Source organism: Salvelinus alpinus, chromosome 26 (assembly GCF_045679555.1).
Source record: "Salvelinus alpinus chromosome 26, SLU_Salpinus.1, whole genome shotgun sequence".
Classification (NCBI taxonomy): domain Eukaryota; kingdom Metazoa; phylum Chordata; class Actinopteri; order Salmoniformes; family Salmonidae; genus Salvelinus; species Salvelinus alpinus.
The window spans coordinates 39,620,611-39,640,050 of record NC_092111.1 but is presented as its reverse complement, the minus strand read 5'-3'; the positions used below and the strand labels follow the sequence as shown (position 1 = coordinate 39,640,050).

At 45.2% G+C, this 19,440-nt stretch overlaps 2 protein-coding genes across 2 annotated transcripts; one reads left to right on the top strand and one right to left on the bottom strand.

Moving 5' to 3' along the window:
• Positions 1–1,297: 1,297 nt before the first annotated feature.
• LOC139555300 (macoilin-1-like) lies at positions 1,298–13,889 on the bottom strand. The gene is made up of 11 exons (XM_071368994.1): positions 13,758–13,889; positions 12,274–12,415; positions 12,023–12,149; positions 11,558–11,681; positions 7,100–7,278; positions 6,371–6,944; positions 5,471–5,629; positions 5,011–5,184; positions 3,765–3,885; positions 2,913–3,087; positions 1,298–1,640 (listed from the first exon to the last, which is right to left on the bottom strand). Exons 1-11 carry the CDS (start codon positions 13,835–13,837, stop codon positions 1,438–1,440), a joined length of 2,058 nt encoding a protein of 685 aa, XP_071225095.1. The 5' UTR covers positions 13,838–13,889; the 3' UTR covers positions 1,298–1,437.
• Positions 13,890–13,998: 109 nt separating this feature from the next.
• srfbp1 (serum response factor binding protein 1) lies at positions 13,999–19,202 on the top strand. Its single transcript, XM_071368995.1, has 3 exons — positions 13,999–14,120; positions 15,324–15,806; positions 17,733–19,202. Exons 2-3 carry the CDS (start codon positions 15,324–15,326, stop codon positions 19,104–19,106), a joined length of 1,857 nt encoding a protein of 618 aa, XP_071225096.1. The 5' UTR covers positions 13,999–14,120; the 3' UTR covers positions 19,107–19,202.
• Positions 19,203–19,440: the final 238 nt, after the last annotated feature.

The window sequence follows — 19,440 nt, the reverse complement described above, 5'->3', positions numbered from 1 at the left end:
TTAGGGCGATAATACCAAAACATGAACAAAGTACTTTACATTCATAATCAAACTCACAGAAGGTACCATTTTAACAATTCAAATGTTTCCGTTGTCTCATTTAAAACCCAAAGAGAAGTTTGGCAATACACCGAGTCAAAAACTAGAATGGAGGGAGAAGAGAGAGAGCATGAATCACTGAAAGAGTGACTGAGCAACACAATGAGTCTTTCTAAACATTCATATCAACTAACCAGGCAGTCGTCATCTGCCTCGATGTCCCCTCAGAGAACTCCCACTGGGCCCGGGTCAATATAGGGAAATAGGGTGTTATTTTGGACACAGTCCTTGTCAACCTGATGTCCCTTTATGTCTCTCTTACCAGTTAAATCAGAATGGCTCAATCCCTAAAAACGTCAACATCTTCCCTACTGTCGTTTTACACGACACACAAAACGCCAAAACAACCTCTCCATCTGTTCCATAAACAGAGCGTCGCCATGGGAACAAACCCATGACCAATTGGGTCTGGTGTGTCCCATTTTGAGAGCCTAGTACTAGACACCTCCGAGAACATTTCCTATCACTTCCCAAAAAACACAACTAAAAACATGACCAAAAGTGTTTCTCTTTGTATGTATTAACATGTGTGTATGGGACTATGTATGCTGCCTTGTGAGTAAGTGTGTTAGTGTGTATTAAATGTGTGTATGGGACTATGTATGCTGCCTTGTGAGTAAGTGTGTTAGTGTGTATTAAATGTGTGTATGGGACTATGTATGCTGCCTTGTGAGTACGTGTGTTAGTGTGTATTAAATGTGTGTATGGGACTATGTATGCTGCCTTGTGAGTACGTGTGTTAGTGTGTATTAAATGTGTGTATGGGACTATGTATGCTGCCTTGTGAGTACGTGTGTTAGTGTGTATTAAATGTGTGTATGGGACTATGTATGCTGCCTTGTGAGTACGTGTGTTAGTGTGTATTAAATGTGTGTATGGGACTATGTATGCTGCCTTGTGAGTACGTGTGTTAGTGTGTATTAAATGTGTGTATGGGACTATGTATGCTGCCTTGTGAGTACGTGTGTTAGTGTGTATTAAATGTGTGTATGGGACTATGTATGCTGCCTTGTGAGTACGTGTGTTAGTGTGTATTAAATGTGTGTATGGGACTATGTATGCTGCCTTGTGAGTACGTGTGTTAGTGTGTATTAAATGTGTGTATGGGACTATGTATGCTGCCTTGTGAGTACGTGTGTTAGTGTGTATTAAATGTGTGTATGGGACTATGTATGCTGCCTTGTGAGTACGTGTGTTAGTGTGTATTAAATGTGTGTATGGGACTATGTATGCTGACTTGTGAGTACGTGTGTTAGTGTGTATTAAATGTGTGTATGGGACTATGTATGCTGCCTTGTGAGTAAGTGTGTTAGTGTGTATTAAATGTGTGTGCTACTGTCACTTTTTGAGTGGCTGGTAGACCGAAGCGTTGGGATCCAGAGAAGAGGGACTATTGTCCATGAACTTGGAGGAGTAGTGTGGCGTAACAGGGCTGAGGCTGCTGCTGTCGCTGCTGTAGGAGATACTGGGCATCACAGCCATCACTTCAGCTATCTTCTGCTTCAACTCTGCTATCTCCTGGTCTCTCTGGTGGATCTGACCTGGGGGGACGGGGACGGGGACGGGGGGGAACGGAGGGTTAGATGACAGATGGCTTCTCACTTTGTTGCCATTCTCTTCATGTTGCTGACATCTCTGGGTCAAGCAGCAGAGCATCCTGTTAATGTAATGGTAGATGAAACCCTGAGGTAATGCTGTTAATGTAATGGTAGATGAAACCCTGAGGTAATGCTGTTAATGTAATGGTAGATGAAACCCTGAGGTAATGCTGTTAATGTAATGGTAGATGAAACCCTGAGGTAATGCTGTTAATGTAATGGTAGATGAAACCCTGAGGTAATGCTGTTAATGTAATGGTAGATGAAACCCTGAGGTAATGCTGTTAATGTAATGGTAGATGAAACCCTGAGGTAATGCTGTTAATGTAATGGTAGATGAAACCCTGAGGTAATGCTGTTAATGTAATGGTAGATGAAACCCTGAGGTAATGCTGTTAATGTAATGGTAGATGAAACCCTGAGGTAATGCTGTTAATGTAATGGTAGATGAAACCCTGAGGTAATGCTGTTAATGTAATGGTAGATGAAACCCTGAGGTAATGCTGTTAATGTAATGGTAGATGAAACCCTGAGGTAATGCTGTTAATGTAATGGTAGATGAAACCCTGAGGTAATGCTGTTAATGTAATGGTAGATGAAACCCTGAGGTAATGCTGTTAATGTAATGGTAGATGAAACCCTGAGGTAATGCTGTTAATGTAATGGTAGATGAAACCCTGAGGTAATGCTGTTAATGTAATGGTAGATGAAACCGTGAGGTAATGCTGTTAATGTAATGGTAGATGAAACCCTGAGGTAATGCTGTTAATGTAATGGTAGATGAAACCCTGAGGTAATGCTGTTAATGTAATGGTAGATGAAACCCTGAGGTAATGCTGTTAATGTAATGGTAGATGAAACCGTGAGGTAATGCTGTTAATGTAATGGTAGATGAAACCCTGAGGTAATGCTGTTAATGTAATGGTAGATGAAACCCTGAGGTAATGCTGTTAATGTAATGGTAGATGAAACCCTGAGGTAATGCTGTTAATGTAATGGTAGATGAAACCCTGAGGTAATGCTGTTAATGTAATGGTAGATGAAACCCTGAGGTAATGCTGTTTATGTAATGCTAGATGAAACCCTGAGGTAATGCTCGGTTACCTTCTGCAATCCAGCTTTCAGAGTTTGATCCTAGAGTCTATGAACACAATGGCTCAGCTAGAAGTCGGTCGCTGTTGTACCGCGGTAGTGGGTCAGGGAAGGGAACTGTACCTTGTGCGATCTCCAGCTGTCTCTTGGCGTCCCCCAGGGCAGAGAAGAGGTCTAGTTTAATCCTGGTCTCAGCAGACAGGCTGTTCTCTAGGTGCTGAGTTTTATCCTGCATGGCCGACAGAGCTGACATCAACACCTCCATGTCCTTCTCATTCTCCTTGTACTTACGCAGCTCCTAGAGAGAGAGAGAGGGAGAGAGAGGAGGAGGGGAGAGAGAAGAGGAGGGGGGAGAGAAGAGAAGAGGAGGGGGGAGAGAAGAGAAGAGGAGGGGGGAGAGAAGAGAAGAGGAGGGGGGAGAGAAGAGAAGAGGAGGGGGGAGAGAAGAGGAGGGGAGAGAGAAGAGGGGGGGAGAGAAGAGAAGAGGAGGGGGAAGAGGAGGGGAGGGGAGAGAGAAGAGGAGGGGGGAGAGAAGAGAAGAGGAGGGGGAAGAGGGGGGGAGAGAAGAGAAGAGGAGGGGGAAGAGGAGGGGGAAGAGGAGGGGAGGGGAGAGAGAAGAGGAGGGGAGAGAGTAGACATCAACACCTCATCATGAACATCTGAAACCACTAACTCCTCATAAGGATCCTGTGTGGCTCAGTTGGTACTGCATGCCACTTACAACATCAGGGTTGTGGGTTAAATTCCCACAGGGGGACCAGTACGAAAAAGTACAAATATATATCGCTTTCGCTCAGAGTAAAATAACAAAATAAAAATAAAAAACATCTTCAATTTAGAGAAGGAATGTAATGTTTTCAGCCATGTCCCATTAAAGGAATCAGCAGCACCCTGCTCAGGTTCTCCTGATACATCATTTACGAGACAGTGAGCTCACAGAGAGGATAAATATCTACGATTGAAGGATGGACTCACCTGGCATTTCCCCTCCAGCTCTCTAATGTGCTCTTCTTTGAGTTTCATGTCGATGCTGAGTTTCTTACACGCCGTCTCCAACTCTCTGATCCGTCCACGCAGGGACTCAGTACACTCCCCCCTGACAGAGATCCACAGAGGTCAGGGTTTTACACATTTGACGGTAACATTTACATTTTAATGGACATTCATTTTAACAGAAACATGCATGTCCGAGGATGCAACGATGTGCCCAATTCTGATGTCCACTTTGAACATGTTAGAATAACTTTCCATATTTACTTTTCCACAGCCAACAAGACGACTAACGAACAGCAAAATCACTAGGCTATGTCAATCTACTATAGCATAAACGTTTAGCCTACCTACTCTATTGGTGACCTTGTCAAGAAAGAAATAGCCTATTCCAAACTGACTCTGGGACAGTTGTGGGACGATAGATCCCAAATTCATACAACCAGTAGGCCAAGGCTACATCAACATTAAAAAGCAATGTGTCTAATGCAACAGATAAGAACGTTTAGCTTAAAATGGTGATAAACTATTATTTATTCACATTATAAGCACAGCAACGCACACCAGGCAGTAGGCTATTTGCGAACGTTCGTTCCATAACGCAATTAGCGGGAAAACACTGTCGTCAAATGGGCACTGAACATGCGAGCGGTTTCACGTGACAGAGATGAACATATCCTATAGAAAGATGTTAAGAGGAGATCTAATAGGCTACTTTGAAGCAACGCAAGACATGCCTCATAATATGTATTAAAACGTTCAGGTTCCAAACAATTAGGTATCTGTTTTCAACATGCATACTGCCTCCAGCTCATTGCAAAGTGATTGTGGGACGCGCTGATAGAACCCGTCTTCTGTTGCCGTTTTGGGATGCTGCAGCTCTTGCCTGTCTGACAGATTTTCTACTCCAAGGTTCTGTATCTGTGTATGTTGTAGGTGGTATAGTAAATAAGATACATAACAAATATACTGTACACATGCGCCAATTTAATTCCACTAAATTATGCAAATGAACCTATAGACCGGTAAGCATGACCAGTCAAATGTATTTCTGGTATTTCCACCAATGAAGAGGCTAAAAAAAACATTATTTCACAATGGGATTGTTTCTTCTTCTCCTGGTCAATTGGCCGGAACCAATTTTATTTATCGGCTTTTCAAAAAAATATATAATGTATTGGACAAAAGCTGGCTACTACCGGCTAACGGAAACCCTGGTGTGTGTGTTTACCTGGAGGCTGCGGCTAGTGCTACAGCCCGAGCTGCGGTGGCTTCCTCCATCTTCTTCCTCTTCCTCTCGTCGGCCAGCTGTTTCTCCGCCAGCGCCCGCGCCTCCTGCTCTGCCTTCAGCCTCTTCTCTAGCTGGCAGATGGTCTGCTTGTCCTTTTGCTTGGCCTGGTCAGCACTGTGGAGCACGCACACACACACACACACACACGGTTAGAGATGTACACACAAAAAACAGCCAAGAAGTTTGTTCCCCGGGTTTCTAAGTCAGAATGAATCTACATGTTGGAGGGGAATCTAGAATCACAATCCCTGATCTACAGATCACATTGCATCTGAAATAAAACACCTCTTTATGTGATCAAGATGAGTGATATCACGCTCAGGCCGATCCTCTACACCGTGCCAATCCTCGGAGAACCTTGGCTTGGTACCAGGCCTCGAGTGGGTGTGTGTGTTCTTACTTGTTCTGCAGCATCTCGTTGTCTTGTCGCAGCTGGCCCAGCTCTGAGCGCAGACTCCTGTCCTGGCTGGTCAGCGAGGAGAGGTGAGAACGTAAATCTGACTCCAACTGACGGCTCGCCTGCAGGTCTGCCTTCAGCCGTTTCACATCCTGCTCCAACCTAGAGAGAGAGAGGACAAGGGCTATGTTTCAGGTAGACTACATCGCCGTTTCACATCCTGCTCCAACCTAGAGAGAGAGAGGACAAGGGCTATGTTTCAGGTAGACTACATCGCCGTTTCACATCCTGCTCCAACCTAGAGAGAGAGAGGACAAGGGTTATGTTTCAGGTAGACTACATCACCGTTTCACATCCTGCTCCAACCCTAGAGAGAGAGAGGACAAGGGCTATGTTTCAGGTAGACTACATCGCCGTTTCACATCCTGCTCCAACCTAGAGAGAGAGAGGACAAGGGTTATGTTTCAGGTAGACTACATCGCCGTTTCACATCCTGCTCCAACCTAGAGAGAGAGAGGACAAGGGCTATGTTTCAGGTAGACTACATCACAGTTTCACATCCTGCTCCAACCTAGAGAGAGAGAGGACAAGGGTTATGTTTCAGGTAGACTACATCGCCGTTTCACATCCTGCTCCAACCTAGAGAGAGAGGACAAGGGTTATGTTTCAGGTAGACTACATCGCAGTTTCACATGGTGTTTAACATAACAGCTACGCACATCGTATGAAATCTGATGTACGGACGTAGTTGATGACGTGACACACACACACACACAAAACCACTGATTGCTGTGAGAAGCATCGTAGTCGGCCTGAAAGGCCACCAAGGTGGGTGTGAAACCAGCCTGTCTATATGCATGTGGGTGTACGTTGGCAATGTATTTTTGTGTGTGTGTGTCTTACCGCACGAGAGCATCCGGCTTGCCCAGTTGATTGTTGGGAATGCAGTTCTCCACGGGATCCTTCTGATTGGCTCCTCCTTTCCCCGCAGACTTTGTCTTTTTCTCGTTCTTATTGGACGAGCCAGACGACGGCACGGTCCCATTGGTGGCGCTGTGATTCCGAGGGGAGGAGTTGGTGGCCACACCGCCTCCGCTGGCGTTTTTGTAGTTCTTCCCTCCTCCTCCTCCCCCTGTTCCCCCCACCTCCTCTTTGGGAGTGTGTGTGTTGCCCGTGATCTCTCCTCCTCTGAGGTCGTTGTTCAGTCTCTTCCCCCCCGTGTTCTCCATATACTCTGTCTCCTGTAATGTGGAGTCCAGTGTGTGGAGGATACTGTTGTTGTTGATTCCTATTATGTGTTGTTGTTGTTGTTTGCCCTCCCGTTCCTTGCTGTTCCCGTCTCTCCCTTTCTCCCGGTACTCCAGTTCCGGTAAGGGAACAGAAGCGTTAACGGGGGTCTTCTTGCCGGGAGTTGACCCGTTTTGGGAAACCGGCAGGGTAGGGTCCACCTCTGATGACACACATTTAGCCATGGCCGCTAGAGAGGAGGAAGCAAGGTTAGGAAGAGGTCAGGTAAGATTACAACAGTGTGTGTTTGTCGATCACCTTCCAATTGTTGGCGGAGCATCTGTTGCTCAGGGTAAAGTGTGGTGTGTGTGTGTGTGTGTGTGTGTACTGCATGCTCCCTCTCACCCTCCTCTGCCTCTCTCTCCTGTCTCTGTAGCATCTGTTGCTCTGGGGGCAGAGCCTGCTGTAGGAGCTGCATATAGAACTCATTCTCCTTCTGCACCTCTTTCTGTTTCCTCAGTCTCATCTTGTAGCTGACGTAGCTCTTAAAGCCAAAGCCCAGAGTCACCACCGGGTAGCCAATACTGACAGAGGTGGAGGGACGAGGGCAGAGAGGTGGAGGGACGGAGGGCAGAGAGGTGGAGGGACGGAGGGCAGAGAGGTGGAGGGACGAGGGCAGAGAGGTGGAGGGACGAGGGCAGAGAGGTGGAGGGACGAGGGCAGAGAGGTGGAGGGACGGAGGGCAGAGAGACGAGGGCAGAGAGGTGGAGGGACGAGGGCAGAGAGTTGGAGGGACGAGGGCAGAGAGGTGGAGGGACGAGGGCAGAGAGGTGGAGGGCAGAGAGGTGGAGGGACGAGGGCAGAGAGGTGGAGGGACGAGGGCAGAGAGGTGGAGGGACGAGGGCAGAGAGGTGGAGGGACGAGGGCAGAGAGGTGGAGGGACGAGGGCAGAGAGACGAGGGCAGAGAGACGAGGGCAGAGAGGTGGAGGGACGAGGGCAGAGAGGTGGAGGGACGAGGGCGGAGAGGTGGAGGGACGAGGGCAGAGAGGTGGAGGGACGAGGGCAGAGAGGTGGAGGGACGAGGGCAGAGAGACGTGGGCAGAGAGACGAGGGCAGAGAGGTGGAGGGACGAGGGCAGAGAGGTGGAGGGACGAGGGCAGAGAGGTGGAGGGACGAGGGCAGAGAGGTGGAGGGACGAGGGCAGAGAGGTGGAGGGACGAGGGCAGAGAGGTGGAGGGACGAGGGCAGAGAGGTGGAGGGACGAGGGCAGAGAGGTGGAGAGACGAGGGCAGAGAGGTGGAGGGACGAGGGCAGAGAGGTGGAGGGACGAGGGCAGAGAGGTGGAGGGACGAGGGCAGAGAGGTGGAGGGACGAGGGCAGAGAGGTGGAGGGACGAGGGACGAGGGCAGAGAGGTGGAGGGACGAGGGCAGAGAGGTGGAGGGACGAGGGCAGAGAGGTGGAGGGACGAGGGCAGAGAGGTGGAGGGACGAGGGCAGAGAGGTGGAGGGACGAGGGCAGAGAGGTGGAGGGACGAGGGCAGAGAGGTGGAGGGACGAGGGCAGAGAGGTGGAGGGACGAGGGCAGAGAGGTGGAGGGACGAGGGCAGAGAGGTGGAGGGACGAGGGCAGAGAGGTGGAGGGACGAGGGCAGAGAGGTGGAGGGACGAGGGCAGAGGTGGAAGGAGAAAAGAGTTAGCACAAATAAACTTTTGTTATGGTTGTCATAGCAAAATGAAGGGGAAAAATGAAAGATTTCTACTTCGTGTGCAGCGTAGAAGAATTGTTTCCCTTTTGTTGATAAACCTCCATTGCCTAAGCAATTAAAATGTGTAGCAACACACATGTCCCGCCCACCTGAGGATCTGTCTTTTTCAGCCATCTATTTCCTGTGTTTGAGGGGTGAAAAATCCACTTATCACTTAAATCTGGCTGGATTGATTAATTTTCATTTTACTCCTGCGACTCTTTCATACTCTCGCTTGTGCCTGATGTTTTTTCCCCATTTAATATTACGATCGCGGAAATGTGCACTCTGGAGTGATGCATCGCGCTTCACCAGCTAGCAGTCCGACGGACGAATCTGGGCCAACTGGAAAGTTTGGTGGAGGAGGACTAATGGTCTTGGGCTGGTTTTCATGGTTCGAGCTAGACACCTTAGTTCCAGTGAAGGGGAATCTTAACACTCATGCTCTTGTGGCTGAATGGAAGCAAGTCCCTGCAGCAATGTTCCAACGTCTAGTGGAAAGCCTTCCCAGAAGAGTGGAGGCTGTTACAGCAGCAAAAGGGGGGGACCAACTCCATATTAATGCCCATGATTTTGGAATGAGATGTTGGACGAGCAGGTGTCCACATACTATTAGTCATATAGTGTATATTTTGTGACGTCCCCACAATGTAACCACCAAACTGTTCCCACAACCTAACAAAACATTCTGGGAACCTTTAAATAACAGACTAAACGTGTTCTGGGAACGTTCGGAGCGAGGCGCTATGACTTTAGCCTATTGCCGCTTTGACTTATGATTGGACGACCACAAGCTACACGCTCCACTCTCCTGAAAAGCTAGAGCATCAGCATAAATGATATAATTTCTCAATCTCTCGACTGCAGCTGGATCTGTACGGGGCCCTTCCGGACAAGTCTGTTAAAATTACACATACCCATGAAGACATCTAGTATAAACAATGCAGGTAGGGTAGACAGAGCAAGTGTTTAGTGGTTGAAGCCCCACCCCTTTTTGTTCATCTATTCATATATGCAAGTGCAGCTGGTGTATTTATGCAAATGAGGTACATATAATTCTCTTTATTTTAACTAAATGTATTGAGAAAAAAAATACCCGATACTATAAGAAAGTGTATATGAGTGCATTCTAAGAAAAATAAGTGACATTTAACAAATGTAATACCTGAATTCCAACAACAACAAAAAACATATACAGTGGGGAGAACAAGTATTTGATACACTGCCGATTTTGCAGGTTTTCCTACTTACAAAGCATGTAGAGGTCTGTAATTTTTATCATAGGTACACTTCAACTGTGAGAGACGGAATTTAAAACAAAAATCCAGAAAATCACATTGTATGATTTTTAAGTAATTAATTCGCATTTTATTGCATGACATAAGTATTTGATCACCTACCAACCAGTAAGAATTCCGGCTCTCACAGACCTGTTAGTTTTTCTTTAAGAAGCCCTCCTGTTCTCCACTCATTACCTGTATTAACTGCACCTGTTTGAACTCGTTACCTGTATAAAAGACACCTGTCCACCCACTCAATCAAACAGACTCCAACCTCTCCACAATGGCCAAGACCAGAGAGCTGTGTAAGGACATCAGGGATAAAATTGTAGACCTGCACAAGGCTGGGATGGGCTACAGGACAATAGGTAAGCAGCTTGGTGAGAAGGCAACAACTGTTGGCGCAATTATTAGAAAATGGAAGAAGTTCAAGATGACGGTCAATCACCCTCGGTCTGGGGCTCCATGCAAGATCTCACCTCGTGGGGCATCAATGATCATGAGGAAGGTGAGGGATCAGCCCAGAACTACACGGCAGGACCTGGTTAATGACCTGAAGAGAGCTGGGACCACAGTCTCAAAGAAAACCATTAGTAACACACTACGCCGTCATGGATTAAAATCCTGCAGCGCACGCAAGGTCCCCCTGCTCAAGCCAGCGCATGTCCAGGCCCGTCTGAAGTTTGCCAATGACCATCTGGATGATCCAGAGGAGGAATTGGAGAAGGTCATGTGGTCTGATGAGACATTAATAGAGCTTTTTGGTCTAAACTCCACTCGCCGTGTTTGGAGGAAGAAGAAGGATTAGTACAACCCCAAGAACACCATCCTAACCGTGAAGCTTGGAGGTGGAAACATCATTCTTTGGGGATGCTTTTCTGCAAAGGGGACAGGACGACTGCACCGTATTGAGGGGAGGATGGATGGGGCCATGTATCGCGAGATCTTGGCCAACAACCTCCTTCCCTCAGTAAGAGCATTGAAGATGGGTCGTGGCTGGGTCTTCCAGCATGACAACGACACGAAGCACACAGCCATGGCAACTAAGGAGTGGCTCCGTAAGAAGCATCTCAAGGTCCTGGAGTGGCCTAGCCAGTCTCCAGACCTGAACCCAATAGAAAATCTTTGGAGGGAGCTGAAAGTCTGTATTGCCCAGCGACAGCCCCGAAACCTGAAGGATCTGGAGAAGATCTGTAGGGAGGAGTGGGCCAAAATCCCTGCTGCAGTGTGTGCAAACCTAGTCAAGAACTACAGGAAACGTATGATCTCTGTAATTGCAAACAAAGGTTTCTGTACCAAATATTAAGTTCTGCTTTTCTGATGTATCAAATACTTATGTCATGCAATAAAATGCGAATTAATTACTTAAAAATCATACAATGTGATTTTCTGGATTTTTGTTTTAAATTCCGTCTCTCACAGTTGAAGTGTACCTATGATAAAAATTACAGACCTCTACATGCTTTGTAAGTAGGAAAACCTGCAAAATCGGCAGTGTATCAAATACTTGTTCTCCCCACTGTATAAAAAATAAAAATAAAATAAATTATAAAAAAATTATTTAATACATTTTTAATTTTAAAATCGCTGAATAGTTAGAGTTTATGTGCTATAATTAAGTAATTATCTGATGGATTATATATAATAAAAAATAAAAATAAAGGTTTTAAGTATCTATATCCATTGTCCAATTGTTGCATTAATCGAAATTATTTTTTAAAACCTTTTGAGAATGTAGATGACCTTTTCTACAATGTGCTTGGTCCTGTGCTACTGTGGTACTGCGATACGCTAGGTAGTAGGCCAGACAGGGTTAGAGAAACCGGTGACAGGGTTACCAGTGAGCAGCGAAGGGCCGACACAGGTCCACATGGAAGTTCTTCAGGTCCTTGAAGCGGATGGCAGCTTCCATGTACACAAACAGTATCCATAGCGATACGGTGGGTAGACACACTCCTCTCTCTGTGCAAGGTGGAAGGGCTCAGATGGGAGACAGTGTGAGAGTTAGAGCCTATGTTTACACAGACAGACCAATTCTGATCTTTGGCCCAATTATTGGCAAGATCTGAATTGTCAAAAGACCAATTAGTGGAAAAAGATAACTGAGGCTGCCTGTGTAAACAGACAAAGAAATATACATGTATTTTGTACATGCATATCTGAATACATAAAATGTACATACACATTTGTTAACTGGGTATACATAAACATATTAAAATCACATGACACCCAGGATTAAGCCAATGCATTGTGGGAAAGACAAATCTAAATATGGGACAGAGAGAGAGCTGATATTAACCGACCTGTGTGCCAGACGTACTGGACCCAGACGTAGGTGCTGGCAGCGAAGAACAGCCATTGGACAGGGATAAAGAGGAGGCAGATGATGTCAGACGTAAACGCCACACACACAAAGAACACTGAGAACGCCTGAGAGAGAGAGAGAGAGAGAGAGAAATGTAGTCAGTATGCAATAATATACAATTGTGCAGCCATCTTTCATGTCAAAATCTCATGAGTAAGCTCTCTCTCACACACACACACACACACTTACCAGCCCCTGGTATCTGAAGGAGTCGTAGACACTGCGTATGAATAGCCAGAAGGGCCACAGGTACTCAAACCTGAACTCCAACACAAAGTCTGCCAGCAGCACCAGCACCCACACCACCAGAAACTTCAGATAGAGGAAGGTACTGAGAGAGAGAGAGACAGAGGTGGAGAGAGAGAGAGAGAGAGAGAGAGAGAGAGAGAGAGAGAGAGAGAGAGAGAGAGAGAGAGAGAGAGAGAGAGAGAGAGAGAGAGAGAGAGAGAGAGAGAGAGAGAGAGAGAGAGAGACAGAGGTGGAGAGAGAGAGAGAGAGAGAGAAGATAGAGAGTGAGGGAGAGGGAGAGAGAGAGAAAGAGAAAAGGGGAAAGAGAGAAACATTGTGAGATTTCTTGAAGCACTGTCAACCGGAGAGCAGGGAAACCAAAACAGTCAAAACAAAGAGGCTGGATGAAAACTAGCTCTGGTCCAAGGTGTTAATGTTCCTCTACTAACTAATAGGAGAACACGTGTCACTACCACCCTGGACCAGAGCTAGACAAAAATTGCCTGTGATATATGATCAGTACCACAGTCATTCAGTGTTTATAGATGGAACATCTTTATCCTGATTTCAGTCCCGCTTAGAGGTCATCTGCAACCACAAGACCACACGTTTTCCAATGTTTTAAAGAGAGGCATTTGCCACTGAAATTGATCTGTAATGAATCCTGACTTATTCCCCACTAGTTGATATACATTCATGGCTGGGCACTTGTTCTGCTTTCAGTCCCTTCATACTTAGCTCTGGTCCAAAGCTTTACTCTTTGTTCGTACCGTACATTCAAGGCCAAAAATGCATAACCTAACACAGTGCCAGACAGTGGCATAGGACTATCAGAAGACTGAATAGAACACTAAAACCTGTGTTCATGTCAGGGCATATTGGCTTTTCAACAGCTGCTTTTCTCATGCAGCGTTATCAATGGAGGCTTGCTGCTGACAGTGCACTGAAATGTCAAAAGTATAAGAAGAACAGTCAAGCTTTGGATCGCTAGAAATACAGGGCTACCAGACAGTGAATGATCGTACAATATAATTTTCTCATGTTTGGGTTAGATGGCCAGCTAGTTCTAAGTAGAAACTAATTAACCGTGCAATTATATAATGTGTATGCAATGTCAGCACACATTGGCGTTCACATCGCCAATGTGAACGCAGCCAGTGCTGTTTACATTTTGGAACAAATCCCTTGAACTGTCAGAATAGCTAGCGAGCTAACTAGCAGCTACTGCTGTTACTACTACTTAAGTAACGCTACGTTAGCTAACTTAGGCCTTAAGTTCAGAAACAAATCTATTAGACATTCGAACACGACAGACTAATAGTAAACGCGAAAGCGGAGGTCATCTGACACTATACCCGACAGCTGAGTGTCTTGTCTGCTATATCTCAGCCGCCATTATTGTACGATCATGCCCCCTAACTAGAGCCCCCTTTCTTCGTTCGTACCTGCTATATATACCCTCGGTGATTCGGTTCCGTTTTAACGGCCGTCGGAGCTTGCTGCAGTCCGCATTGCGCCGCTTCATCCTCCCTCCTGTGGATTTGGCTCTGATATCAATCCGGTAATTATTACGAAAATGTCACACGAACGATCTGATATGGACATTTCTTCAAATATCCACCATTGCTGTTATTTTCTGGACGTGAAACAAAGCAAGAAATAAAAACACTGTATCGTGGGCCCTCCCCCTTTCCATCAAACGCCACGACGCACGCCTTCGTGACTACGTCAATGATACGTCTACGTAGTAAAAAAATAATGGCTGCCTCTTGTATGGACTAAGTCTTTCTCGAATTTATACTTTGACGGTATGAGTGATTTTGATTACATTTAAATTTGCGCTGTGATAACTGTAGTGTATTATAAAAAAATAAAGCTGTCATCTCTGATATATATATTGTTGATAAAGTCCTAACAAATGCTGTAGCATGCTGCTTCTTCGGCCATGCTTGAAAATATGCTAACTTTCGTTAGCTAACTAGCCCTGTTAGCAGTTGATGGGAAATTAGCCACCGTAATAACGAATGTACCGTTAAGATAGCTGGTATTATACCATTGCATTTACCTTTACCTCCATTTACTCATACTGTATGCTAGTGGTTACATACTAGCTAATGTTGTGGCTCTACCTTAGCAGAGGAACGCTCAACTCCGTTCTCTTTTATATCGAGGCGGAGTTGAGTTTGACAACTGGTTGCAGGATTTTCTAACAACAATACTTGAATCACCATCACCATAAAGGTGTCAATTCTGAAAGCGTTTACCTGAAATTCATACTTGTAATAAAAAGTTATCGAATACAACCATCTCATTTGTGTTGCGCAACTCAGCACGAATTTGCATGTGCCAATAGAATCTCATCTGACGTAGTAAGTAGGTAAGAAGTACCAGCAAGACAAATGAGGAAAAAGTAGATGGTTGTATTCAATATGTATTTTTTCTAAAAGTATGAATTCCAGCGCCCGCGGAAGTACAGCAGTTGTACAGGACAAACATAGGTTTAGGGCTCCTGAGTGGCGCAGTGGTCTAAGGCACTGCATCTCAGTGTAAGAGGCACCACAACAGTCCCAGGTTCGATTCCAGGCTGTATCCCATCCGGCCGTGATTGGGAGTCCCATTGGCTGTCATTGTAAATAAGAATTTGTTCTTAACCTTCTTGCCTAGTTAAATAAAATAAGAAATGTAAAAAAAAAAAACGTAACTTTTCAGAATCAACTGATGGTGACTCAGTGTTGTTGTTTGAAAATCCCAAGGTGAGTTATCAAACCTCAACTCCCCCTCGATATAAGACAATGGAGTTGAGCGTTCCTCAGCTACATCTAGCTATGCCATTCACAGCTAGATCTAGCTATGCCATTCACAGCTAGATCTAGCTATGCCATTCACAGCTAGATCTAGCTATACCATTCACAGGTATCACCCAAAGACAGAGAGAGATGGGAAAAAAACACTGTATTTAGCTATCCCTTTCTGTGTACTCACTCTTCTGCCCATAACTGCGTCATCCACAGATGTCATCAACCGACACACAGCAAGTGACAATGCCAGACATTCTGAAGACTGAGGCGATCCCTGAGGATCCAAATAAACAGACAATGTCAGAACTCCCAAAAAATGACAATAAGCCTGTGCTTCTGATAAAAGACAAGAAAACAGAGCTTCTGATAAAAGACAAGAAAACAGAGCTTCTGATAAAAGACAAGAAAACAGGGCTTCTGATAAAGAAAAAGAAGAAGAAACCAGAGATTCCGAGAAAGAAGAAGAAGAAGCCAGATGATCCCAGTAAGCCAGTTCCATTAAACCTGAACAACGAGGTGGTGAGGATGAGGAAGGAGGTGAAAAGGGTGAGGGCGCTGGTCATCAGGAAGTTGACCAGGCAGATGGCAAGTCTGAAGAAAAGGAAGGGGAAGGAAGAAGATCTGGAGAGGAACCGGAGGAGGGTAGGCAGACTGCTGGAAGAAATCCATGAGATGAAGACACTCAAACCTGATCCGGTGGGTGCTTCTTCCCCAATTACATCTTACCTACATTATTACTACTATTATTACTTCCTTATTTGGAATACTGTGTAGTATAATTACCAAGCCATTGTATATGTGCTGATACACATTGCTGGTGAGTGAGTTCCTTTCATGCAATGTCCTGTAAAACTTAATTTATCAGAAAAGTACAAGCTCTTTAGTGCGGTGTACTTCACCAATTACATATCAGATATAAAGCACCAGTCAAAAGTTTTAGAACACCTACTCATTCAAGGATTTTTCTTTATTTTACTATTTTCTACATTGTAGAATAATAGTGAAGACATCAAAACTATGAAATAACACATATGGAATCATTTAGTAACCAAAAAAGTGTTAAACAAATCAAAATATATATTTTAGATTCTTCTAATTAGCCACCCTTTGCCTTGACTACACCTTTGCACACTCTTGACAGTCTCTCAACCAGCTTCGCCTGGAATGCTTTTCCAACAGTCTTGAAGGAGTTCCCACATATGCTGAGCAGTTGTTGGCTGCTTTTCCTTCACTCTATGGTCCAACTCATCCAAAACCATCTCAATTGGGTTTAGGTCAGGTGATTGTGGAGGCCAGGTCATCTGATGCAGCACTCCATCACTCTCCTTCTTTGTCAAATAGCCCTTACACAGCCTGGAGGTGTGTTGGGTCATTGTCCTGTTGAAAAACAAATGATAGTCCCACTAAGCCCAAACCAGATGGGATGGCGTATTGCTGCAGAATGCTGTGGTAGCCATGCTGGTTAAGTGTGCCTTGAATTCTAAATAAATCGCTGACAGTGTCACCAGCAAAGCACCATCACACCACCTCATCCATGCTTCACGGTGGGAACCACACATTTGGGTATCATCCGTTAACCTACTCTGTGTCTCACAAAGACACGGTGGTTAGAACCAAAGATCTCAAATTTGGACTCATCAGACAGAAGGACAGATTTCCACCAGTCTAATGTCCATTGCTCATGTTCCTTGGCCCAAGCAAGTCTCTTCTTCTTATTGGTGTCCTTTAGTAGTGGTTTCTTTGCAGCAATTCGACCATGAAGGCCTGATTCATGCAGTCTCTTCTGAACAGTTGATGTTGATATGTGTCTGTTACTTGAACTCTGAAGCATTTATTTGGGCTGCAATTTCTGAGGCTGCGAACTCTTAATGAACAAATCCTCTGCAGCAGAGGTAACTCTGGGTCTTCCTTTCCTGTGACGGTCCTCATGAGAGCCAGTTTCATCGTAACACTTGATGGTTTTTGTGACTGCACTTGAAGAAACTTTCAAAGTTCTTGAAATTTTCTGACCTTCATGTCTTAAAGTAATGATGGACCGTCATTTCTCTTTGCTTATTTGAGCTGTTCTTGCCATAATATGGACTTGGTCTTTTACCAAATAGGGCTATCTTCTGTACACCACCCCTACCTTGTCACAACACAACTGATTGGCTCAAGCGCATTAAGGAAAGGAATTCCACAAATTAACTTTTAAGAAGGCACACCTGTTAATTGAAATGCATTCCAGGTGACTACCTTATGAAGCCGGTTGAGAGAATGTCAAGAGTGTGCAAAGCTTTCATCAAGGCAAAGTCTGGCTACTTTGAACAATCTCAAATATAAAATATATTTTGATTTAACACTTTTTTTGATTACTACATGTTTCTATATTTGTTATTTCATAGTTTGATGTTTTAATTATTATTCTACAATGTAGAACATAGTACAAATAAAAACCCTTGAATGAGTAGGTGTGTCTAAACATTTGACTGGTACTGTATATATTTGTTTTACTTGCTTGGAAGTTGAATACTGCAGTGAATATTCAGGTTTAGTGCATATATTCATATCAGTCCCAAACCATTGCAAATTGACTTACAGTCCCAAAACCAGATCATAATAATTGTTGATTATTATTTCTAGGTGACCAAGGCTGCCCTCCAGAAGAACCTGAGTTTTGAGTTTGTCTGTAAGAACCCAAAGGCCACCATTTCTGACCGAGCTGTAGCCCGTATCGCCACTCACCCCCAGTTCAGCAAGAAGATAGACACCATCAAAGCTGCCATTAAAGCCTTCAAGGATGAGAGGATGATAGTAGAGAAAGGAGACGAAAAGGGAGCGGTTAAAAAGCAGCCTTTAAAGGTGGTAGAGGTGATCGAGCAGCCGAAGGACAGTGATGGAGAAGGAGGGGTGGAAGGTGAAGAGGGGAAGGATGAGGAGGAAGATGGAACACCCGTGGAGAGCCAGAGTCTAACGGTTGACGAACCAGCTGTTATAGAAAAGCAACCCGTTGATAAGACTGTCAGGGTTACAGAAGAAGACATTTCCACGATAGAGAATAAAGAATCGGCCATAGAGAATACATTAGCTGATCCTCAGCCCAAGGAGATGTCAGAGGCCGATAAGACTCTGGTGGACTCATCCACTCCATTCACAATAGAGGCCCCACAAGTAGTACCTACAAAGAACATAGTAACCATGAAAAACACACCACAGAAGCAAGTAGTCCAGAAACTCACAAAGGACACTCCAGCCACTCAGAAGACTCAAGACCCCAAACCCCAGAAAGTCACTAAACCGCAAATTAAGGATGTTAAAAACAAGCAGGATGATGAAGAAGAGGATTCTGATGATGATGAGGAAGAGGAGAGTGACTTGGAGTCTTCGGACGACGAGGAGAAGGAGTATTTTGACGACAGCACGGAGGAGCGTTTCCGTAAGCAGTCCTCCCAGTCGGATGAAAGCGACAACGACGATTTCTTCCTGGGGAAAGTCGCCAAGTTCAAAAAGAAGAGTGACGCGGCTACAGCGCCACCAGGTGGAGGGGAGGGGAAGAGCAGCGAACTGGGGAAAAACCCACTGCTGGAACCACTGGAGAGCTTAAACCCACACCAGACTGAACTAGATGAGCTAGAGGCCAGACAGAACTTCAGGGGGAGGTCTGTCTTCTGCTCCAGTCTGTCTGGTTCCAGAGGTGGTAGAGGTGGAGGCAGGGGTAGAGGCGGAGGCAGAGGCAGGGGTATGGGCCGAGGAGGGGGTAGGGGAGGGGACTTCAAAAACCGGGGAAGAGGGGGAGATGATGGCCCGTCTCGGGGTCCTGGGTCACATGATAGGGGTTCTGGGAGGGGAAGGGGGGACTTTGGGAGGCAACGGGAAGGCAGAGGGTTCTCCTCCACCTCTTCATCTCAGCCACCACAACAGGCCCTGCACCCGTCATGGGAGGCCAGTAAGAAGAGGAAGGAGCAACAGACCGTAGTAGTGGCCTTCCAGGGAAAGAAGATCAAATTTGATGATTGAGCTAAGGCAGGGCGATATGGCCAAAATGTATCACAATATTTTTGATGGTATTTGACAGTATTTTATGTTTTTAAATAATAAAAGTTCTCAATTTGCTGTATGAGTTGTGCATGACCCATGGTGCATGACCTATGACCCTAGGGTAGAAACACATACCTTCTAAAATGATTTCAATGAGGCTTTCTCCATTTTGATTGGTTTATACTGTTCAATCAAATTTTAAACAAAAGTTGATCTGACAATAAAATTTAGGCCTTATTCTTAAACAAATATTCCAATTGCGATTTTGACTTGCGATTTAGATTTTAAAAAAACACTTGGGTGAACAGTTGGA

Excerpts from the sequence above, each read along its gene's own strand:
- LOC139555300 (XM_071368994.1), bottom strand. The coding sequence starts at position 13,837 with ATGAAGCGGCGCAATGCGGACTGCAGCAAGCTCCGACGGCCGTTAAAA. Across the intron at positions 7,279-11,557 it reads CGGCCCTTCGCTGCTCACTG|TATTGGCTACCCGGTGGTGA; the intron begins GTAACCCTGTCA and ends CACCTCTGTCAG. Across the intron at positions 3,886-5,010 it reads GCACTAGCCGCAGCCTCCAG|GGGGGAGTGTACTGAGTCCC; the intron begins GTAAACACACAC and ends GATCTCTGTCAG.
- srfbp1 (XM_071368995.1), top strand. The coding sequence starts at position 15,324 with ATGTCATCAACCGACACACAGCAAGTGACAATGCCAGACATTCTGAAG. Across the intron at positions 15,807-17,732 it reads AGACACTCAAACCTGATCCG|GTGACCAAGGCTGCCCTCCA; the intron begins GTGGGTGCTTCT and ends TATTATTTCTAG.